This window comes from Prionailurus viverrinus, chromosome B2 (assembly GCF_022837055.1).
Source record: "Prionailurus viverrinus isolate Anna chromosome B2, UM_Priviv_1.0, whole genome shotgun sequence".
Lineage (NCBI taxonomy): Eukaryota > Metazoa > Chordata > Mammalia > Carnivora > Felidae > Prionailurus > Prionailurus viverrinus.
In genome coordinates this window covers 137,674,754-137,699,453 of record NC_062565.1, presented here as the reverse complement: position 1 = coordinate 137,699,453, position 24,700 = coordinate 137,674,754, and the positions used below count along the sequence as shown (strand labels likewise).

The 24,700-nt window shown below is 41.2% G+C and overlaps 1 protein-coding gene across 13 annotated transcripts in view; it reads left to right on the top strand.

The window, feature by feature from the left end:
- The window catches only part of SYNE1 (spectrin repeat containing nuclear envelope protein 1), a 472,738-nt gene that overhangs the window by 298,941 nt on the left and 149,097 nt on the right, over positions 1–24,700 (top strand). For all 13 annotated transcript variants that reach the window (XM_047860298.1, XM_047860302.1, XM_047860305.1 and 10 more), the window contains 8 exons: positions 2,528–2,713; positions 2,898–3,020; positions 3,303–3,485; positions 4,571–4,714; positions 10,098–10,292; positions 11,416–11,556; positions 19,021–19,188; positions 19,412–19,573. In XM_047860298.1, the coding sequence (XP_047716254.1) occupies positions 2,528–2,713; positions 2,898–3,020; positions 3,303–3,485; positions 4,571–4,714; positions 10,098–10,292; positions 11,416–11,556; positions 19,021–19,188; positions 19,412–19,573 (1,302 nt within the window). The remainder of the gene's footprint in view (positions 1–2,527; positions 2,714–2,897; positions 3,021–3,302; positions 3,486–4,570; positions 4,715–10,097; positions 10,293–11,415; positions 11,557–19,020; positions 19,189–19,411; positions 19,574–24,700) is intronic.

Genomic DNA, 24,700 nt, shown 5'->3' with positions numbered 1-24,700 from the left:
TTTTAGTAAACCACTCCCGTCTTCTGCCTGAGGATATGCTTCTATATTAACTGACAAGACTCAAGATACAATTGGTTGTAAACAATGAAAAAATATTCAACCTCATTAGAAATCTAGAAATGAAAATTTAAAAGAGGAGAGAACACTTTAACCATCAAGTTAACCCCATTTAAAGATTATGTAAAGTTCATATTTAAAGAAGTGAGAGCTCTCAAACACTGATGGCTGCTTGTTAAAATCTTTTTGAAAAACAATTGGCAGAATGTATCATGAACATCAAAACGTTACTACTCCATAATCCAAAATGTAGAAAATATGCAGTATTAATAACTATAGTAGAATTTTAAAGCAAACTTAAAGGTCAAGGTCACTTTTCTGAATGAATTTTTAGATATAATAGAGTATAATGTAGTCTCTAAAATGACCATTAGGGGTTTTTTTTGTTTTTGTTTTTGTTTTTAAATAGGTCTTGCATTCACTTATTGTTTCAGCAAATATTTATAGAATGCTTTCCAAAGCTAGGAATTTCGTTAGGCCTTCAGAAAACAAAGAATATTCTCTGTCCTTGCCCCCAGGGAGTTGATAACGGAGACAAAAGATAGATCTAGACAATTGCCAACAGTGTGATAAGTGCAGGAAATGAGGGAGACAAAAGATAGATCTAGACAATTGCCAACAGTGTGATAAGTGCAGGAAATGAGGGTTCGAGGTGTTGCTGGAGCCCACAGGGGGGTGCTCTGTCCACACTGCCCAGAGTCTAGGGGAAGCTTAAGGAGGCCTTCTTAGGAAAAGGTAATTCTGGGCTGAGTCCTGAACAACAGGCTGCCTACTTGCTTGAAATGCATTTTAAACAAAAATACATGTGGACATCCCAATAGTAAGAGTGGGGGGTGCTCTGTTCCGTGCAGTGGAGGGCGTAGTACGGGGAAGATGTGTGGACGAAAGCTGGAAAGAGGCATGAGAGACAAGAATAGAGAGAGAAGAAAAGTATTGAAAGGCCTGTTAAGAACTTGGGCTTTACCCTGTAGTCACTGTGAAGCCTCTGACAGATATTCTGTAGGCAAGCAACAAATCCCGGCTTGTATTTTAAGAAAGATGAGTTAGCAGCCTGTGGAAAACAGACTGAGGAAGGTAAGACAGGATGGAAGGCAGTGGCAGTGATATGCTAGAGAGTGACAAGGACTCTTTAGAGGTTGAGAGAAGAGAGAATCAAGGGCTAATACTGAGCTAGAGTTATGGACTCTGGAGAGGAGACTCTTGGATGTGGGTGGAAGAGAGGGAGCAGCCAAGGAGGGCTCCTAGGTGTTTTGACTTGGGCAGTTGGGCAGATTGAGTGCATTGGGGGCACAGGACAGACACCACACATCCCACAGACGCTCAGGAGAGAACTCAGTCTGTAGATACTCTTTTGAGAGTTCTCCCGTGCCCACCTTAGGTAAAGCTCCCAAAGGTTAGCCAAAAGCAGTAAACAGAGAGAATACAGGTGTTCCTAGTGTCAGGTGGAAAAGAAAGATGGAAAATTATAGATATTATGATCCCAATTATCCAAATATATACCCAAATGTAACAGCAGTTATCTCTTAAAGTTACCTCTGCCATATTGTGGAATATTTGATTTTCTTCTTTAGATTTTCAGTATTTTCTTTCCTTGTGAGGGAAAAACTGTACTGTATTTTGAAATTAAAGATCTATTGCTCAAGGATAATATCCCAGCTTCCATTTCTCTTGTTTACACATCGCACATCCCGGGAACTGAACATTTTGTGCTCATTCACCTCTGTGCCTTTGCTTATGCTGTTCCGCCTCACAATCCTCCTGCAAGTAATATTCCGTCATCTCTAGTCTTTCTTCTCTTTCACTCTGCTCATATAATGCGCATTATGTGGTTAACAATCCATGTGTATTATTAGTCCCACTGGAGGATACTATCCAGAATGACCAGGGCTGTGTGTTATTCCTCTTGCTAATCTCAAGTAGCTTCTACCCTCTTTGTTTCATTTAAAGCAACTGTTCAAAAGGTTTTTTTTTGTTTGTTTGTAATGCACTTGTGTTTTCATTTCTTAGATCGATAAGTGTCTTAGGTCTTAGACATAGAATATGAGAGCTAGAAAGCATCTCTTGAGTAAATAGGAGGAAAAGTAAGCTCAACATCCTGACAAGAAGGCCTAATGTGTCAGAGCACAGATATCCCTGAGATACTCGTGTCCTGACCCTCATCAGGGAGCAGTTTGGGGTGGTTGACAGAGCACGAGCCTATCCAACACTTAACAACATGTGGCCTCAGTAAATGGTTGGCAGTTCCTAAACTTTGATTTCTTTTTCTGTGAAATGAGGAGAAGCGTAGGTGGGGAGTAGGCACAGGGCTGGGAAGGTTAGATACAAGAAGACACATGGAACCTACACGGTGTGCATGGGCACTGAGACCTGGCACTCCCTCCTAGTCTTCTTGGCTTACACCACACCAGATTGGTTACCTGTACGCCTCTGCCTCCCTGTCAATGTCATGACTATTGGCAATTCCCTCTAGACCATGCTGGAAGAATCTGAAGAAATCCCCAGCAATCTGGAAGCAATGATTGAGAAATTACAGTGCCTTGCTAGCATCTACTCCACAGAAAAAATGTCTCAGCAAGTGGCAGACCTGGGACGGGAGTCTGAGGAGCTACGACAGACGATCAAAATTCGTTTGCAGAATCTCCAAGATGCTGCCAAGGTGAAACTAATAATAACAATAGCTTAAATTAGAAAGTCTATCATTTAAAAAAAAATGGTGGGTCCATAGTGGAGATGTAGTACTCGCCTCTGATATGCCTTCTTGGCTGTGAGGTTATTCTTCTCCCATGACTTTGAACTTCCAGGGCTTCTATATTGACATTCATATTGCTTTTACTCTGTAGGATATGAAAAAATTTGAAACTGAGCTAAAAAACTTACAAGTTGCTTTGGAGCAAGCCCAGACAACCCTGACTTCCCCAGAAGTCGGACGTCTTAGTCTGAAGGAACAACTTTCACATCGACAGGTAAGCAAGAATAATCCAGAGGAAGTGAGTGGGGAATCTATCTATCTATCTATCATCTATCTACCTATTTTTAAAGAGAAGATAGTGAGGGAAAAATGACTTCTAAACTCAGCTATAGTCTTAGGACTCTACACGCTACTTAAAGAAAATCTCCTTGGAAAATATTTATAACGTATGCCAGAGCTATAATTTAGTAAATGTCTCTTGCTTATGAAAGAAGCTATTCAGATAGAAACATTTTAAATTTTTTGCGCCATATAAAATGTGAACCCGTACTTTCAGCATCTGCTATCTGAGATGGAGTCACTCAAGCCAAAGGTCCACGCCGTGCAGATCTGCCAGAGTGCCCTCCGGATCCCCGACGATGTGGTCGCCAGCCTGCCGCTCTGCCATTGTGCCTTGCACCTGCAGGCAGAGGCCAGCCGATTGCAGCACACGGCTATCCAGCAGTGCAACATCATGCAGGCACGTGGGGCTGTGCCCGCCAGCGTCCCTCGCAGTCCCCGCGCCCACAGAGCCACAGCGAATGAGTCATGGGCTGCTTTTCTTAGCGTTGTGTGGGCTCAGCCATCAAAACACACCCAGAGTGTTAAATTTGACAGATTGTTGTGGTTATATAAAATAAGGAGATGAAATGCTATCATTTGGATCACCCGCAAGAGCCCGGGGAAAGCTCTATAAAAAACATCCTTTGGTGACAGCTATCTTGTAGCAGTATATTTTAGTAAAGAATGACTTATACAAGTTAATTTTATATTCAGTTATATATTTTTATCTCTTATTATTCATTGGAGAATCCTCTAACACCTTGTAAAAAGCCTTTACTGCTAGTATAGATTGCATATTTTTTTTTTCATATTTCAGCTTATTGATGCAGTAAAGGCATTTTCTTGCCTGAAAAGCAAACCCCCGTGTAACTCTCAGCCTCTTCAGCCAATAAGAGAAGAGTCATTTACGAGGGAGGAATGATGCTACCCACCTCCTATGCCCTTTCAACTAATATTTCACCTGCCTTATCCAAAAGTTGCCTACGTAGGTTCTCATTAAATAGCTAAGGGTTTACTTGGTCAACTATTCTTGCACCTTGGATTATCTTGTAATTTGTTACATAGTAAATTCCTGAGGCTAGAAGTCATGCTTCCTTCATTTTTTAATCTCCCACCCCAGCATTTAGTCAAGTGCCTCACATATAGATTCAGTATTTCTTAGGTGGAAAAATGAAGTAATCATGTTTTTCATACCGCTTCCCACCCTGACGTTGTTCTGACTATGACATTGCCATTTTAAGCATAATTTGAATAGGGAAGAGAGAGATGATCTAGCCACTTAGCTGCTTTGAGTCCATCCATAATCCTGGCGAACTATTTTAGAGACAAGGCTTTGAAGATCTGCATAAAGTTGGGGACTCTCATCATCCAGGGACTTGACCCATCCTTTCTTTATTCCCTAGATGCCCAGGTAAATACCACCTAACGCCATAGACAGCAGTACAGAATGGCCCACAGTGATTGATCTAGAAAGATAACCGTGCGTCTTTTTTTCTTTCAAAGGAGGCTGTGGTACAATATGAACAATATGAGCAAGAAATGCAGCACCTCCAGGAGCTTATAGAAGGAGCTCACAGAGAGATTGAGGACACACCCGCGGCCACCAGCAACATCCAGGAGCTGCAAGCCCAGATTTCTCGGCATGAGGTGAGACAGGAAGGCAGGCAAGACACTGGCTTGGTAAGAAAATGTGATTGGTTTCTAGTGAATCAGAGAGAAAAGTTTTCCCTGGCCCACACACAGTGTGCTTCGTTCTCAGGTAGCCCCTTTGACGGTCTTTGCATCTTGAGGGCTGTTTTTGTGGATCGTTTCCAAGACCCAGGAGCATGAGTCTGCCCCTTGATGCCAAAATTCTTTACGTGTTACTGATGACATATCTCACCTGGGATCCACCGTCTCCTGCACCCAAAATTCTCACGGTTAATACACCAAACAGAGTCCACTCTGTCTTATAAAACCTGTTAGAAACAGTAGTTCCTAAGACTTTGCTGCTTTGATCACCCTCTTTAAACAGAAGAGGTATTTCATATTAAAATCAAAATCATTTGCACTTTCAAATATAGGTTATTTCAGTTCCTACCACCAAAATCAGAGTGTAGTCTTTTTTTTTTTTTTTTTGCGCTGATTCCCAGATTATGACTGTTAGCATCTTCCCCATTTTCAAAAAAGCCTTCTTTCTTGTATTTATGACTTCATTATGACCCGAGGACTTGGACACCCCTTGTACAGACTTGGTCTCAGAGATCAGAGACCTTGACTGTTTGGGCCCATTGATTCTTAGCAGTGAATGTCCTTCTCTGACCTGTCAATTCCTATATGAGTTATTTTCTCTTTCCCTTGGGGACTGGCTCATAGCATCATGAATCGGGGGAAGCAACGGGATGAGAGTATCTTAATTTCTCTGTGCCAAGGGTAGATATTTAGTTTATTCTTTATCGGCTCTATTTTAACTTTGTTGTCATAAGAGCAACAAACTATTTTTTTCCAAACTAAGTATCATAGTGAGTTTCTCAGAAGATTCAATTGTTGCCTTTGAAGAATAAAATATCCCAGTCTCCAAATGCAGTTCTTTAATTTTTTGACATGTCAAGTGCATCAGTAACTTGCACTTATATGTGATTTACAAAATAATGTAAATAAATATCACACCTACATTTACTTCTATACTATAGATAACATCTACGTTAACTATTGATTTCTTATGCCGTTGGTTACATGAAAATATGTTACCCAAATATTTGAGACCACTGTTTATACAATTCATACATTAGACTATATATTATAAATAAATTTTGATACTATTTTTAATCTCATTTTATACGATCCAGAATTTTTTTGTAACAGCTTTTCTATCATAGTACAGAAAGTATATATTTTTAAAATCTTATCTGAAAGAACATTATTATCATTACTATAGTGTTTTTGGGGGGAGGGCTTTTTTAAAAACAATTTACAAAGTTGTTACATTATCTTTTATAACAACTCTGTGAGGTAAGGATTTTTTTTTTAATCATCTCCATTTTACTGATAAGAAAACAGAAACTTTTATTAAAAATTTTTTTTAATGTTTATTTTTGAGAGAGAGAGAGAGAGACAGAGTGAGCATGCGGAGAGGGGCAGAGAGACAGGGAGACACAGAATCCGAAGCAGACTCCAGACTCTGAGCTGTCAGCAGAGTGCCCGATGCGGGGCTCGAACTCACAGGCTGTGAGATCATCACCTGAGTGAAAGTCATTCGCTTAACTGGCTGAGCCACTCAGGTGCCCCAAAACTGATATTTTTAAGTAACTTCCAAGGCTCCCAAATCTGTGCCTCGAAATTCCATAGTTTTTCCAGTGCAGCAGAAACTATTTGGACTATGTTATTGCACAGAAAAGAAGAATAATGGTCCAGGAAGATACATGACTTGTCCAAGGTCACATATTTGGCTCTCAGTACATTCAGCTGAAGACCATCCTCCAGGCTCCTGTTCAGTGATCTGTTCATTTTGTCACATTTTCTCTTTCCAGTTCTAAACATGAGTGTAGTGGGGAGCCTGGGTGGCGCAGTCGGTTAAGCGTCCGACTTCAGCCAGGTCACGATCTCGCGGTCCGTGAGTTCGAGCCCCGCGTCAGGCTCTGGGCTGATGGCTCAGAGCCTGGAGCCTGTTTCCGATTCTGTGTCTCCCTCTCTCTCTGCCCCTCCCCGGTTCATGCTCTGTCTCTCTCTGTCCCAAAAATAAAATAAATGTTGAAAAAAAAAAAAAAAAAAAAATAAACATGAGTGTAGACATTTGCAAGTCTTGTCATGTGACTTAGAATACATTATCATAATAATGGCATAGTCATGTGAGAGTCTCATTGTATGTATAAAACAAACACAGGAAGGAAAGTGCTGAGTGGAGAAAGCCTGATTTATGATAATGTAAAAATTTGGAAGCCCGCTTTTTCCTGTATTTTCTTTTTTTTTTTATGTTTTATTTATTTTTGAGAGTAAGAGAGACAGAGCACGAGCAGAGAGGGGCAGAGAGAGAGGAAGACACAGAATTCAAAGCAGGCTCCAGGCTCTGAGCTGTCAGCACAGAGCCCGATGTGGGGCTCGAACTCACAGACTGAAAGATCGTGACGAGCCGAAGTCAGATGCTTAACTGACTGAACTGCCCAGGCGCCCCAGCTTTTTCCTTTTTTTTTCAATCTCCTTTTAATGGAATTTCAATTTTGAGGTGAATCTAGTATCTAGAAGACTAGCTGTAATTCATAAAATTACTTGATAATATATTCACTTCTAAAGAATTCACATTAAAATTTTTTTAATGTTTATTTATTTTTGAGAGAGAGAGAGAGAGGGAGAGAATGCATGAGATGGGGAGGAGTAGAGAGAGAGGGAGACACAGAACCGGAAGCAGGCTCCAGGCTCTGAGCTGTCAACACAGAGCCCAATGTGGGGCTTGAACTCATGAGCTGTGAGATCGTGACCTGCGCTAAGTTGGATGCTTAACCAACTGAGCCACCCAGACACCCTTTTTCTGTAATTTTTTAAATGCTGCATTTGATTTGAGAAAATTATCCTGCCACTTTTAAATCATAGGAGAGAATACTCAGGTCTCTTTTTTTTTTTTTTTTTTTTTTTTACCTTATATACAAGGCCTTCTCCTGAGGGCGGGACACTGGTCACAGAAGGCAGCTTTCCTCAGAACAGCCACTTTACCTGACATTCCCATCTATTTATGTTCATCCTTGGTAATCATTTTCAGAAATATCCAGTAAAAGTTAAAAATACATATGCCTCCTGAGAATGGTGAACACATGAACCCATTAGGGCTCCATTTTAATTTAGTAGATTTAACCACCCACTAGTTGTTACGATTTAGACAGGTTTTATTATTACAGAAGAAAGTCTAAAGAGCTATTTCTCCAAGGGGGTCATATGAGATGACTACAAAATGCCTCCTAATCAAAATCTTTTGAAGTGAAGACCAGAATTGGATTGTTAACAAACAACCCAATTAAGTTTTATACACAAGAAGGTTACAACTGCAGTTTAGGAGATGGATGTTTGCTGCCAGCATGGGCACGCCTCTGCAGGGTACAGCAGTAGGGGGCCATGACCTTCCATGTAGGCAGAAAAGGTGAAGGACTGAAACTAACTCTACTTCGCAAAGATTCTTCAAATCTACCCCAGTGGGGCAAGCCATCATAAGAAGGTTTAGTGATTTTTCCTATGAAAACATAGAGTTCAAGGAGTCCATTAAGCTGGTAGATGCCTTCTATATGTGCATGTTAACGAATTAGAATAGAGTAACCACAAATTAGGCACTAGGCCAGATGTAGTAAATAGCTGTTTAATCACTATTTTAAAAAAGCCCTCTTAGGCTTAATTAAGTACCTGCAACTCTAAAAGGTAAAAAGTGATCATTTCTACTTTCTAAATTCTTACTTTAAGGGCATCTGGGTGGCTCAGTTGGTTAAGGGTCCGAGTCTTGATTTTGGCTCAGGTCAAGATCTCATGGTTCATGGGGACCGAGCCCCATGTAGGGCTCTGAGCTGAAAGCATGGAGGCTGCTTGGGATTCTCTGTCTCCCTCTCTCTTTTCCCCTCCTCCCTCTCTCTCTAAATAAACTTAAAAAATAAATAAATAAGTCCTTGCTTTAAGTCCTCTTGTGCTGTAGGAGAAGTCAAGAAGACGGGCTGCTGGCTGAGTTCTGCTGGATCATTTTCCCTTCCACTTACTCAGTTTTGGCTGGGACGGGAGAAACAAAATGACAGGAACAAAATGATATATCTGTGTGTCTGCACAGTGTGGAGTCCTACACAGGGCTCAATCCCCCCACCATGACATCATGACCAGAGCCAAGACCAAGAGTTGGACCCTTAACCAACTGAGCCACCCAGGTGCCCCTGTTGTCATTTTGTTTCTGAACTTCCAAGTTCAAAGCTCTAGTTTGAATGTCAATGTGTTTAAGATGATAGTATTTGTATACATACCTATACATGCATAGTATGTATATGTGCATGTATGTATATAGGTATATACACACTCTTGTTTCAAAGAAATTGACATTTAATGTTTTTGTTGCAAAATGCGTTATGTACAAACACTCAATGACAGCTTTTCAGGCAAAGGAGCCAAATAAAAGGAACAGAAAAAAATGGAATGGTTTGGTACTTTAGGATTAAGGTTTTGGAATATACTTATCTTTATTTTTGATGAACACATATGCCTCTTTTAAATAAGAAAGTATAAACTTAACATTTTAGAATCACCACTTTAGATTATTATTCTTTATTTAGTATTTTAGATCTTTAAGACGATTTTTAATTTTTAAAATTAAACAGTTTTTGCAATTTTTTCAGCCACAAATGAACTTAAATTTGAACTGAGCTTCAAGTTCAAAGCTCTAATTTGAAACATTAGAAACACGTAAGGCGCGAGGGGAAAATGTGATGAATGTACAAAACTTTATTTGGGGAATAATCTGCATAAATAATTAGGGTCTCCTGTGCGCTATTTAGCTGCTCGACAAAAAAAGACTCCATGGGCCACAGGAATTGACATGCAGTTTACTTTTGTGACACCGTCTGTAACAGATGACTGCTCTATCTGATACACAGTATGGTCAGAGCTGAGCATTGCATTTTTTGCAGTTTTAGTCATCACATGACCTAATTTCCGTGGCATGAACCATCTGGCAGTTTCAGATTGTTTAGGCATTTTAAAGAAAGTTGCCAGTTCTTAAGGTTACATAAGTTCCGGCTTGCACCCGGAGCCTCTCCCGGGCTTAGGAGCCGGGCCGCGGGGCACTCCTTCCCGGCCCGCGCGCAGCCGCTCTTCCGGCCCCGCCGCGCCGCGGTCGGTCGGGCTGCGGGTGCGCTGCCGGCAGCCCCCTGCGCTCGCACGTCCACATCCTGCCTCTCCGCCGCGGCCCTGCCGCCGGCTGCCGCAGCTCTGTGATTTCATTGGCCAGCGCTGGAGGAAGATGAACGCCACTAGTTCTGTTTCCTTTTGATGCTGCTCTGACACACGGTGGGGTGGGGGGGAAATGTTTCCCCAGGAGCTGGCTCAGAAAATCAAGGGCTACCAGGAGCAGATCGCCTCTTTGAACTCCAAGTGCAAGATGCTGACGATGAAAGCCAAGCATGCCACCATGCTGCTGACGGTGACGGAGGTGGAGGGGCTGGCGGAGGGGACGGAGGACCTGGACCGGGAGCTCCTCCCCGCGACCTCGGCCCACCCCTCTGTGGTCATGGTAAGTAAGGGTCAAGGCCGGGTTTGATGGGAGCCGGCGCGCTGTGCTCCCTTCTGACTGTCCCCCCTGGCTAGCGGTTCTAGGTTCCCTCTCTGTGGCTTAACTTAGGGATCGGTGCTAGGTCTTGCAGATCAGAATGAGGAACAGTCTCAACTCTCTGACTACATTTGGGCCAAGGCCAGTTTTTGATGCCTATACCCTAAACAGTGACAGTTAAAATGAAGCTGTTGGCTTGAGGGGGCTGAATTATTTAATATGTGTAAGGTTGGCCCTGCATTTGTTTATAATTCAGCAATCACACTGAAAGGCTCTGAGCTTCCAAAAAAAAAAAAAAATTCCTTTGCACAGTTTTGTAGATTTCTGGAAGATAGGAGAATCACGCTACACAAATTTTTTGTGTATGTTTTCCAAGCTAAAACACTGGCCAGCTAGATATGTTTGTGTATTCTGTTATACAAATGTTTAATAAAATATAGAAGAAAAGCTGTTATTAGAAAAATAAGAAAATAGAAAATCCAAAGTGTAGCTTTGGTTTAAAATAAGTAGGTTCCATTAATTGCTGTTCTGCAACATTATTTCCTTATCACTTTGTATCTAAAAATGCATTAGTTGTTTTGGGAATGACAGTGTTTTCCAGTGCTGCATATTTTCCACACATATGTGCTATGCCTCAGATAGTGTATGTACCTGGACTCTTTTGGCAAAATATTACTTTGGGTACAGTTATGTCCCTAGGACATTTGGAATCCGAGATGTCCACAAAAGACTCAAGTTTTATTTTGTAGACCCTTCTGTCCCTTGTATGATCCACGATTCTACTACTTATTTATAAAGACACAAACAAACATCAAGGAAAGGAAAACACTGAATCAACAACAAAAGTCTTTAATGTGATAGGCACCCTCTTTCCCTGTTTGTTTTACAAATGGTCCCTAAAGTCTTATTAACTTGAAGACAAAACTTTTAAGTACTAATGCAGAATTCGTATGTAGATTCGGGTGTCAGTATTTCTAACTCTTGGTATATCCTTACCTTTGTTTTGACCTGTGCCTGACTAGGTCTTTTGTTAACATAGCTAACTGATGTTCTGTTCGTGTCCTTTGGGCTACGTTTTATGTGATAGATGACTGCGGGTCGCTGTCACACTTTGCTGTCACCTGTCACAGAGGAGTCTGGGGAGGAGGGAACCAACAGTGAAATTTCCTCTCCACCTGCCTGTCGCTCCCCTTCACCTGTGGCTAATACAGATGCTTCTGTTAACCAGGTACCACGATTTGGCATTCCTCTAGCTAGAATCTCTGGATGGATGCAGGACTCCATTCCTGTTCTTAATAGACTGTGGGTATGAATCCTAGACTTGAGGGACACACCATTAGGTGTGAAATTGCACAAACTGTGATTGTCATGTGATAACCACTACGGGCTCAGCACACCGGCTCCTCTTCTGGGCTTCCAGCAGTGACATGAGCAAAAATTAGGTCACAGAAATTATAGCTGGAGAAGGCCATGTTATAAGGCATTATGGCTTGAGTTCTAACAGCTATCTAATAGGAGTACTGCATCCGAACAGAGAAAGAAATGTTTATGTCATTGTAAAATAACACGATCTCTTTGTATTGTAACATTCATCGAACGTGGTTTTGACACTGATAAGCTCAGATTTTAAAGATGAAAACCTTCTACTCTTTCTTTATTTACTGTCAACCAATTTAAGGGGGATGGCCCGGTGTATATATTGGAATGTCTAAGTAGACTTGTGTTTTTTATCTATTTTTCAATAACGTTAAATTTTGTTTCCTATAAAGTGGAGATGATACCTTGTTATGTGGTGCTTTTTAGCATACATTATGTTAGATTCAGATTGTGCTAAGTTAAATATGTTAAAGAGTTTTCATCAAAAATATTATATAGAAATAAAAAATATGCTTTTACAATAGCCAAAGATTTTTAATGCATGTTAAGTACTAGTTTCTTTTTTTTTCCTTTAACCAAAATAGTTTAGTTTTTTTTTTATTTGTTATTTTTGAGAGAGAGAGAGAGAGAGCACAAGCAGTGGAGGGGGGGGGGCGGGGGGGGGGGAACAGAGGCTCTGAAGTGGGCTCTGTGCTGGCAGCAGCAGCTTGATGTGGGGCTCGAACCACAAGCCGTGTGATCGTGACCTGAGCCGAAGTCTGACCTTTAACCTGCTGAGCCACCCAGGTGCCCCTAGCCAAAATAGTCTTTAAAAAAGTTTAATGATATTACTGTGAAATTATGTAAGTGTTCAAAGAAGTGGAAATTTATTATTAAGGAAGAAGCGTTAAACAGAACAAATGTTCTATAAGCTATATTACAAATCAGTTACAATTATTTTTATTTTAAAACAGAGCATTCAAAATAGTATTTCTGTGATTAAAAAAAAAAACACAAAAAACCTTCTTTCCCTAAAACAGGAATATAAAATTGATGAATGTTTTAGGTAAAACAGTTCTCTTGGCGAACTGTATGTAGCTCTAGGAAGCTATGAATTTATTCATTCGTCAGACACATTTTGAGTACCTGCCTGGCATGAAATGTTTTCTGGGTTCCAGACAGGTAATAAAGGAGAAGACAACAGTGGCCCCTGCCATCAAGGACCTCATAATTTAGAAAGGTGGATGTGGGATGACTAATAACAAAAGTGATGAGAAGAGACTAAAAACAAAACAAAACAAAACAAAAAAAAAGAGAAGTTCAGTGTACCCTGGGGGAAACTTTTCTTCAGATTCTGAGTTTAAAATATGTATTACTCATTCTTTGATGCTGTGTTCTTCCCTGTGGTCACAGATGTTATTAGAATCAGAGAAACTTGGCTATAGTCAGCTATTGTATAGGAAAAAACTATCCTATATAATAAACTTAATGTTCTTAAATTTTTCAAATGGAACAATAAACCGAGGCCTTAAGGTTAACACTGTGGGGAGAATATCCCTGGTCTAAGATGGTAAGCCTCCATGATACGTCTTGTAAAGTGTCTCTCAATGTACATACAAAAATGCCTCGTGAATGATAAAATACACAAATGTTTTCATATTATGGTTACTTCAGCTGTCAAACTCAGTCAAATCCTAAAATTATGAGTGAGATCTTTCTTTGTTTTAAATAGATTTTGACACCCCTCCGCCATCAAGGGAAAGCATCAATTAAATCACATTGTGAACGTACTTATATGTGATACTGAAGATTAACCAAAAAAATGCCCTTACTAAGAGGAGGCCCTTAAAAAGCAAATGTGCTATGCTTGGTGTTCAAGCAGATCAGCCCCTTCATTAAGGCCACATGTTATTCTTGTACAATAATATAAGTCAGAGGAAAATGAACAAACACTACAACCTGGCCGGGGATGTGCTGGATTTGCAAAATTTTCTCTTGTAGTTGAGGAGGACATTCAGAATCCTCATAAATTGCACTTTTCAGACACAACATACTGTATAGAATGTGTGCAGCTGTTTTAGGGGGCAGCCAAATATAACTGCTGTATAAAATTGCAGCTGTTAAAGGAAGGTTTTGTGCTTGCTGCTTCTGTAAGTAGATCTCCATTATATAACAGAGCGATTCCCCCCAACCCCGTCCACCCCCCCACCCCTCTGCAGTCAGTGGGTTCTGTCTCTCTGACAGTAGCTATTAGCCCAAAGTGGTAACAGTGTAGCTTCCTGGAGAGTGGAAATAACCAGGCAACCCCAGGATTTGCTGCAGGCTTCTTGATGCTATTAGAAGCAAAGCAAGAGGCGAGCTCCTTGGCAGAGTTGACAGAAGCCAAGGTTTGTACCTGGTAGAGCGCCAGGCTCCAGGTTAGAAGCTCAGCATGAGTCCCGTCTCTTCTGCCTGTAAGCTGACTGTACTGCAACGTCCTTTAGCGGCCTCATTTGTAACGGCGAGCAATGCTACTTAATTCACAAACTTTTAAAAATTAAATGTGATGTGAAGCATGAAAATACTCTTTAACCTGGACAATGTAAATGAAATAGTAACTGTAGCTTTCCAAATTCATTTTGTTAGGAATCCACTGGATAATAACTCTCATATCTTAAGTACAAAGCAATAAGAAACGTCTTTCTGAGGATGATTCTTTGCTATGCCAGTTAAGGCCTCCATTTTGTAATTAGAGGATTGTTTTATTTTATTGAATATATGTGGCCCTCAAATATTCAATTCAATATTTGAATATATGTAGTTCTCAAACTATTCATCTACAAAAGGCGATACTTTTTCAGATGCTTTTAAGAAACCAGGAATTCTCATTCCTGTGTAATAGGCCTGAGCAATACACATATATGCCACACTCACACACACACACACACACACACACACACACACACACAGAGTCTCTCTCTCTCTCTCTCTCTCTCTCTCCCTCTCTCTCTCACCTACAAAAGAACCAGAAAAAAATATTTTTTTTTGTAACAAATGTATTTTATTCTGGCTCTTTTGGGGGGCTTCCTTATTTATAAAAGAGTATTTAATTTAAAAATTGTACATTTAAAACAACTTTTTGCTTTTCCTTGTGGACCCAGTAATACTATTACCTTTCTTGAGGTGCTTGAGTGGCTCAGTCATTTGAATATCTGACTCTTGATTTTGGCTCAGGTCATGATCTCATGGTCATGAGATCCAGTCCGGCATCAGGGTCCATGTTGGGCTCCTGGGCTCCTTGCTGGGTGCAAAGTCTGCTTATGATTCTCTCTCACTCTCCCTCCTCTCTCTTCCTTTCTGCCCCTTGCCTCTCTCTCCCTCTGCCCCTGCCCTCCCAAAAAAAAAAAGTACCTTCTGTGTATATAAAGTTTACAAAAGTGCTTTTATATGTATGATGCATTATAGATATATATGCCTGCCTGTTATTTGCCAAACATCCTAAGACCTGCTCAGAGTCAGAGACAAAAGGCACTTCTCAGGTCTTAACTGAGCTCACAGTTGGAGTGAGTAATCACAATAGAATGGGACAATGGCCAGGACTGGGAGAAACACTGCATGGTGAGGGCGCCCCTGAACCTGGAGTTCAGGATGGGTCAGAGGGAGTGCAAGTTAAGCAGTTGGTGTGCACTAGAGTGAGGTGACATTTTTCAGGCAAGAAGGAAAGACATATGGAAAGGTGTGGTGGCAGGAAGGAGGATGGCCCATCAAGACAACTGCAAATAGGGTCAGTATAATTAGAGAACCAGTTTCGGAGGAGGAGGGAGAAGGGGAGAAAAGAAACTGAGAGGGCTGAAGGAAACACATCATGAAGGACCACACACACACACACACACACACACACACACACACACACATTGAACTTTATCCAGAAGCTAATAGTTAACCACAGAGGGAATTTAACTAGAAGCTATGTACAGAAGTAAGTCTGAGAACAGATCATCCTGGATCAGTGTGGACAGTAGAATAGAGATGGACAGATTCAGACCCAGAGAAGCTAGTGAGAGACAGAAGTTGCACATTCTGATGCCTGGCCAGGGCTGTGATGTCAACGGCCGGAGAATGAAAAGGACCCGAACAGCACCTCTGTTCATAAACCAGGCAGCCTGTCCCCTGTTAGAACTACCATAGTCCTGTGGACACAGAGTCCAGTCTTATGTACCTTCTGGTTTGCAAAGGAGCTATGAATCTGGATTCTTATTAAACCTCTCTACTTCGATGACATTTTCAACAGTATCATACACTGCATAAACCGAACTAAATGTGTGCAAGCCAGAGGCAGCCTGCAGGCTACGAGTTCGCAACCTAGGAATTGGGCAGTTGTTGTTCTAATGAGAACTTGAAGCAGTGCTGGGGCAAGGGTATGTGTCAATAGAATTCATCCTAAATAACCTGTGGATGGGAAGGGAGAGAAGAGATAGAGAATAAATCCCACGATCAGAGCTTCTGCATAGAAGTTCCATTTATTGAAAGATGGATAGAACATGATTTTTTTTTTTTGTAAATTTGTTATTTCTCATCCTGGATGTTTTTGTTTTGTTTTGTTTTGTTTTATTTGTCTGTTTTTGTTTTTGGAAATGTTGAGTTTGAAATGTAAAAATGAAGATGTGAGTGCAGAGCTTATAAATAACTGAGGGAAATACACAAGTGAAAGCTTGAATGACTGGAGCTTGGAGGAGAACAGATTACAGGGACAGTGTTTCCAAAAGGGGATAGTCAGAGGTGTGGAATGCTATCGAGAGGTCAGGCAGAAGAAGGGCTGAAAATAATCATTTTATTTTACAGAAAAGAATCATTAGGGTCAAAGCACAGCTGGGTATTTAGAAGTGGATTGGGGGGTGAGAAAGTGAACATTATCAAATGTAAACTACCATTTTCAGAAGCTGGATTATCATGTGAAAGGGAGAAAAGGAAGAAACGGCAATCACAACTATGTGTGTGTGATGACCCATCACTTTGTGATTTGTGGACTTTTCTAACATGTGACATCCTGTAAGAAAAATACCGAAAAAGAGTATGTGTTTTTAGACTGAAAAGATTTGCCTCTATTTATATGCTGAGGAGAAAATCAGTAGAGATAGAGAGGATAGTAATGCACCAAGGTCCTTGAAAGAGTGAAAGGGATTCTGGGAGTAGGTGGGAGGGTTATCGTTCAGCCGGGAAACTGGCAAGTATAAGATAAAGGGGAGTCTGAGCGTAGACAGATTTTTGGAAATTTGAGGAGTTTCAGGGGTATCTCCTCGATGGCTTCAGCTGTGTGTTTGTGTGTGTGTGTGAGGGGGTGTGTGTATATGCTCATGAGCATGTACACCCATGCGCTCTGGAAAGTAAAGTTGGATTGAGTCCTGCCTGGGATTTTCCAGGTGAGTAACGCAGAGTTTAAAGGGGCAAAGAAGGCAGCAGTGTTGGCAAGAGGAGAGTTTAAGTAACTTTAGACATAGCTAGAAGTGCACATGGGGTGAGCCTATTCAGTGATGACAGGCTATCATGTTCAAGGGTGTGGAGGACTGAAGCGGGGTGAAAGTAGGTGAGCGTGAATGGATAGAGCTTAGCAAAGACTTGAGAAGAGCAAAGTAATCTACCCAGGATGGTGACAGGATCAGGAACGAGGAGGAACCAGTCTCCATGTTCCAGTGTCTTCAGTAAAGGTTGGGGACTTACCTAGAAGTGTCAACAACAAAATAAGTGCCAGGTCTCATGGCCACTCAAATATGACTTCATTTAATCCTCAGAACTCCCCAGTGTTACACACATGAGGGAACCGATGCCCGAGATGTGAGTGACTTTCTCGTACAGCTACTTAGGAGAATTTCAACTGGAATCTCAGCTCTGACTCCTCCGGTGTCAGACTCCTGTCTGAACCCCTTTTACCCCACAATCCTGCTTCTGTCCTCATACGCACCCCCAAACACCGGCCCTTTCCTATTCTTATTTTGGTTTCTCCAGTGTCTGGGTCCTTCTTGAAGACTTTTTACCAAGACCTTATCCATAAGACCTTACCTTATCGATAAGGCTCAGGTATTTTCCATTCAGATACGTTATTATCTCCAACAGTACAACTGCAAAAGTAGTGAACTTTTTTTAATGTTTGTTTATTTATTTAATTTTTTATTTTTAAAATTTTATTTAAACCCAAGTTAGTTAACATAGAGTATAATAGTGATTTCAGGAGCAGAATTTAGTGATTCATCACTTACACGTAACACCCAGTGCTCATCCCAACAAGTGCCAGAGACAGAGACAGAGACAGAGAGAGAGAGCGAGTGAGCATGGGCATATGCACACACGTACACACAAATGGGGGAGGGGCAGAGAGCGACGGAGAGAGAATCCCAAGCAGACTCCACACTCCCAGTGCAGAGCCCAGTGCGGGGCTCAGTCTCACAAACAGTGAGATCAGGACCTGAGCTGAAATCAAGAGTCGGAGGTTTAACCAACTGAGCCACCCAGGTGCCCCAAAAGTAGTGAACTTTGTAATAGAAATTCCCAGAATATAAACATTACTCCCCAATTCAATTTCTATTAATACACATAAATATGCATAGAAACAATTGAAAACACATGATTATATGTCTTGATGTAGGAGAGTCCGTTATTAATAGTATAAAATAAGTAATGTTACTTATAACCCAAGAAATAATAAAAATTTCAAAAGGTTTGTTTTTCATCATTCACTTTGATGATTTCCAGTGTACTTCCAGGAAGTGATGACAAGGAATTGTTTTTATTATTTCTTTCTTAGAGTAGTTTTAACTTCCCGATTACGTTTTCCTTTATTTAATATTAAAAGAAGTTAATTCCTGTGAGTGATGAACTCAGAGATACGGAAGATCTGGCTGTGCCTCAAAAATGACTTAATATTATTTAAATCAAGTGCTTTTTAAAAGCATGCAGCACTTTAATCAATACATTAAAAAACAACAGTTTAGAAGATAATTAAGATTCTCTTTTTTTGCCTTATTAGTTAGTCTTTTCAATATGTGCACCACTCTAATCTTTTGTATTTCTGTTTTACCAAATATAGACTAAGAATGGGTTTGGCAACTTGAAATATTTGTTCTTTTTTTTTTTTATAGAAGCCAAAATTCAGAAGCAACTGTAGTGTGCTTTGACACAATCTTTGTCTTCTCGTCACAAGAATTACACAAACCTTGATAGTTTATAGCCCCTGTTATCGCCTCTATAATAGTTTATAGTTTAGGTGAATCCCAAACCCTTCTTCCACAAGGCAAACAATACAGCGCATGTTAACCTAAATTTGTCTTCTTCTTGAACCCAACACCGGGGTTTGCACCCGCAGGACATTGCTTATTACCAGGCCTTATCTGCTGAGAGGTTGCAGACAGATGCTGCCAGGATCCACCCCAGCACGTTGCCATCGCCGGAGTTCTATGAACTAGGACTGGAGCCATCTGCTACCGCTAAGCTGGATGATTTGCAGCGTTCTTGGGAAACCCTAAAGAATGTGGTAAGTCTCCGAAACGTGGAAGTGTTTAACTCCGTCCACCGCACACGGGATTACCTGAGCGACTGTCTTACGAAACCCACGCCCGGAGTTAACACACTCCGTGCACAGAGTCGGATACCGTCTGTTGGGCCACAGACGTCAGGATGTCGCATGAGGAAAGAAGTGTAGTAACCTAGAAGATAAGAGGCTAGGAGACATTTGGTAATATCCTTTTCTTCTTTAGATCAGTGAAAAGCAGCGCACTCTCTATGAAGCTTTGGAAAGGCAGCAGAAGTACCAGGACTCCCTCCAGTCCATCTCCACAAAAATGGAGGCCATCGAGATGAAACTCAGTGAGAGTCTGGAGCACGGCAGGGGTCCAGAGAGCCAGATGGCGGAGCATCAGGTACAAGTAGCGGTGACTTCGGTTTCCCACATGATTAGGTAGTGCCACTCTGGTGACTGGTTGGCTCAGCATGTGTTTGAGAGAGGAGACTGACTTTTTTGTGTTGCATTAGATCAGTGCTTACAGAGTAAACAAGATTCCACATGGTGGTTGTTTCCACCACTTCTTCAGGGAGGGATCCAGGAAGGAAAGACGGAAATGCAGACCTTGAATTGAAGCAAAGAAAGCCACATGCCCGACGGGGCTTCTTCACTGTTATCACACAAAGTGCCTTTCCTAATAGTTGCCACGTTGTGTTGTTGCTGTCGTGAACTGTTGTGGGGATAAAATGTACTTTCATCTACCTCCTCCGGTTACTGTTGTCTTGAGAAACTTAGCCAGTATGGGCCTAGCACCTTTCCGTGATCACTTCAGAGAATAGCTCTCAGACTTAAGTGGGCAAAGAAGCAGTTGAAGAACAGGCCTTCAGAGTCATAATCTTATGGTTGTACCTGACTTGAATCGTTTTTTAAAATGTTACGCAAACAGGCAAATCTTTGGCTTGACGTGAGAAACAGAGATGATTCCACTAACCTAATTCAGAAAGATGTTAAAAATACATCAATTTAAAATGCACGCTAGGGGCACCTGCATGGCTCAGTTGGTTAAACCTCCGACCTTGGCTCAGGTCATGATCTCACAGTTCGTGAGTTCGAGCCCCGCATTGGGCTCTGTGCTGAGAGCTCAGAGCCTGGAGCCTGCTTCAGATTCTGTGTCTCCCTCTCTCTCTGCCCCTCCCCACCTCACGCTGTCTCTCTCTCTCAAAAATAAATAAACATTAAAAATTTTTTTAAATCTATGCTAAGAAAATGCATATATTAAAATCCAGTTAATTCTTTAGCAGTATGATCAAGTGTACTGTTAATGCACAATCGGGTATAACTGAGAGCCAGGGGTACTGAGGTGTTCACTGAAATATTCAGTCACCATGATATGGGGAAATACTACCTGCCCTCCCCCTCGCCCCCCTGCCAGAATGGAGGAGCATGTACTAACCCTCTAAAAAGGCAGAGGAAAACAAAAGTATTTTTAGATGTAAATTAAGTGCTGTAAAACATGATGTGATATGTGTATCTGTCAAGGACTTGGGAAATTTATTAGCTTTAGGCATGAAACTCTGCACTTTTTTTTTTCTTTGAATCCAGGAAAACCTTGGAATATATTGGTTGCTCATATATGTAGTCTAAGATAAAATTGCATTCTTTTACATATATTAAGAATATATGTGGTGTTCTTGCAATATAACCCCAAAATGAGCATATTTTATCTGGAGACAGTGTATTGAGAAATAGTCGCTTCAGGTTTTTGACACTTCTGTAACTTCTTAAGATAGAGATCAAAGCGTGTAGCACCCGTCTTTAGGCCTTATTTTTGTAAAACTACCTTCTGTGGGGCTTTCTGCTCTCCCAGAGTCATCCATAGTCAGTCTCGTTTGGGGAAGGTGCTGTACAAACGTAGAGTTAGGGTCAGTCTTTGTTTACCTGGACTAAACCAATCATGAGGACGGTCCAGGGACTTAGGTGACTATTACAATGCAATTTTCTTTCAAGCACCATCCATGGTCCTCTTTAACTGATACTCCAGTTATCGACTTGTCAACTGCTGCCACCTTACTGTCAGCTGAAAAAGTTGCCTGTGTAGAACCAGTGTGCCCCCTGGGGTTCTGTCTGCTCAGCTGCCCCTCCGCCCCAGCCCCATGCTTCACTCTGCGGGAAAGGGGCAGGACAAGTGATCTCCATTTGATTATAGTTTCCTCTAAAACTTCAAAAGGAATTGAGCCTAAATTACCCAAAGGCTACTGTAGTGTGAATTTCAGTATCACACTGTCAGGCCATCATGAACGAGCAGGTGTTCCAGGAGAGGGTTTACATAGTTTAATTCTCTCTACTTTTGGGTTATCTCGGCCTTTGTTCAGGGTGCATGATTCTAGTGTCCCAGGTGACTGACCACAGCCCCCAAGACCTTTCACTGGGTCCCCCAGGATTCAGGAACTGCCTGAAAACAGGATCGTGGTGGTCTGTCCTGACATTCCAGGGTTCCTAATTGAAAACAGAAATTAGCTCCCAACCACCACCCTGCCTCTCGGGCGTTGGGATGAAAACGTGCATAAACTGAATGTAGAGCAAAATTAGTATTTTTCAAGGGATTTAATGGAGAAAACACAAAATTGCACATTAATGCTAAGTAAGTATTAACTGTTAGAATGAATGTGGGACTTTTCTTGTAATTAAGGCCAGCCGCATGAATTTCTGTCTCTTTCTAAGCTGGGAGTGGTCATGTGAACAATTCTAGCAGCGAGGAGATGTAGCTCATTTCATGATTATTACCCATCATAGGAACTTAACATATTAATGCTCTGCTGAGAGGCAAAGAAAGTATGAATTATGTATTGCTTTTCATATCACCCCAAATCTAAAATTTTCCATCTGACCTACTTTTGCCATCTGTACCTCAGTTCTACAAATTCTGGGACAGAGCTGCCCACGTGAAAAGCTAACAGTATCTCAAAGTCTAAATTGGCTCTTTGCTTCTGGAATGGTATTTTAAAAATTCCAAGAAGTGTTGTAGAATTACTATTTCTAAGTTCCACTGAATGTGGGTGAGGCAGTCCAGTATACTTTTTATATTTTCTAAAAATTAATAGAAACCCTTCAGTTGTTATTTCTTTCCCAACATTCTCTTGAAAGTATTAGTGTTTCTTTAAGGAGCTGACCTAATACCTACATTTTTCCTCTAGTTACTTGTCTAAATCTACTGAATTTGGGTAGAGTGTTGGGCCTTTCCTGTTATCTTCTCTAAATTGTATGGGGGATCTAATTTTAACACATTAATGCAGGGGAACCTGGGTGGCTCAGTTGGATGAGCATTCCACTTTGGCTCAGGTCATGATCTCACCATTTGTGAGTTTGAGCCCTGAGTCGGGCTCTGTGCTGACAGCTCACAGCCTGGAGCCAGCTTCAGATTCTCTCTTCTGTCTCTCTCTGCCCCTCCCCTGCTCGCTCTCGCTCTCTTTCTCCCTGGCTGTCCCTCTCTCTCAAAAATAAACATTAAAAAAATTTTTTAAGACAGTAATGCAGTTCATAAGCTGACTTGTGGCTGTTCTAAGTGATAAGCCCCCTGTGATAGGGACCTTCGTGGTCATGGGCAGCTAATGCTTTGTGGGCATGTGTTGTCTCTGCCACATTAAGCTCAGTGATGGATAGTAGGCAGAGCTCTGAGGTAAATTTGTTTCTATTTTTGCTTTTTCATTATATATGACAACTCAAAGTTTGAAACCGGCTGTGCTGATGTTAATAGTTCTGAAAGTCACAATGAAATTCACATTTACCTTTGGAGTTAAGCCAAACATGAACTCCATGTTGTCCCCAGAGTGAGTCGTTTTAGAGAAGCCTAAGGTACTTTTGTAAACCACAGAAGTGTGGTGCATATACCCTCTTTGTAAACACAAGTCAGAAACCCAAAGATGTGTGTTTCTTCTCCTCCTTAGTTTTGAGTCAGATGTTGTAAGGAGACAGCTGGCCACCAGCTGAGACAGTTATAGGGGTGAAGACATATTTGATTGTTGGATCTTTTTGTTTAAATTGACATGATACTCCACTCACATAAAATTAACCACTTTAAACTGTACAATCAGTGGCATTTATTTTTTTTAATTTTTTAAATTGTATTTATTTTTTATTTTAATGTTTATTTTTGAGAGAGAGAGACAGAGAGCTTGAGCGAGCATGGGGGGTGGGTAGAGAGAGAGAGAGGGAGACACAAAATGTGAAGCAGCCTCCAGGCTCTTAAGCTGTCAGCATGGAGCCTGACTCAGGGCTCAAACCTGTACCATGAGACCATTACCTGAACTGAAGTCTGACCTTTAACTATCTGAGCACCCCCCCCCCCCCCCCCCCGCCCACCGCTGGCACCCCTCAGTGGCATTTAATACTTTCACTATCTTATACAACTACCCCCTCTATCTGGTTTCAAAACATTTACATCAGAAAAAAGTCCCGCCCCCAGTAGGCTTGGCTGCTGGATCTTGAAGTTTAAAACTATAGTTACCTTCCAAAACCATCCTTGAGAGCAAAAAACTTTCCTTTGAGAGTAAACTGAAGCATGAATAGAGAGTCTTGACTCTAAGAGGATGAAAACCCACAGTTTTAGAATTCTTAATTCCTTTATTCCTTACTGCAGAACATTCAGAGGGCTGTTGCAGACCATTGTGAGCCTGAAAAAGAAGGTAGTGACTTCCCTGTATACTGGATTGGTCAAATCCACTGAGAGTAAATGAGACGGCTTTTTTCTTCCTGGTTGCTTCGTGATTGAGATACCTGTTTTATCGATCATGAATTAGAATTAAGTCAACTAGATGTGCTGAGCACCTAGTATGCATGGAGCTAAAAAGGACAGACTTTCTCATTAATATGTGATTAAAAAGTGTGCTTTAGGGGTGAAGGGAATTACCAACACGTTGTAGAAAAACACAGTGGGATTGTGGGTTATAGATAAAGGTAAAATTTCCTTTTATCTACAGATGAAGACAAAAGGGGGTCTTTCGGGAAGCACAGATTTTAAAAGTTCAGACTGACAACAGGAGTGGGTGGAAGGCGCTGTAAATATAAACACATGTGAAGAAAGGTGCAGAGGAGACAATGAGAATGAACATGGTTTAAGATAGTGAGGGGCTCTCCTTCCTTGCGCAGAGGATCAGTGCAAAAAAAGACATGATGGGGTCAGTCTAGTTATGGACAAGCCTTTAAAAGAGGCCATATAAGGGGCACCTGGATGGCTCAGTAAGTTAAGCACCTGACTGTTGGTTTCAGCTCAGGTCATGATCTCACAGGTTTGTGGGTTCGAGCCCCCACGTCAGGGTCTGCACTGGCAATATGGAGACTGCTTGGGATTCTCTGTTTATCCTCTCTCTCTGCTCCTTCCCCACTCGCACTGTCTCTGTCTCTCTCAAAATAAATAAACTTAAAAAAAAAGAGAGACCAAATAATATGAATTTTGTATATTTGGCAGTAATCAAAATATGATTATGAAGTAGTGGAAAGTAATTGGCTGCAGAAAAAGCGTTTTGAATATATAACAAAGTCAGTCTTT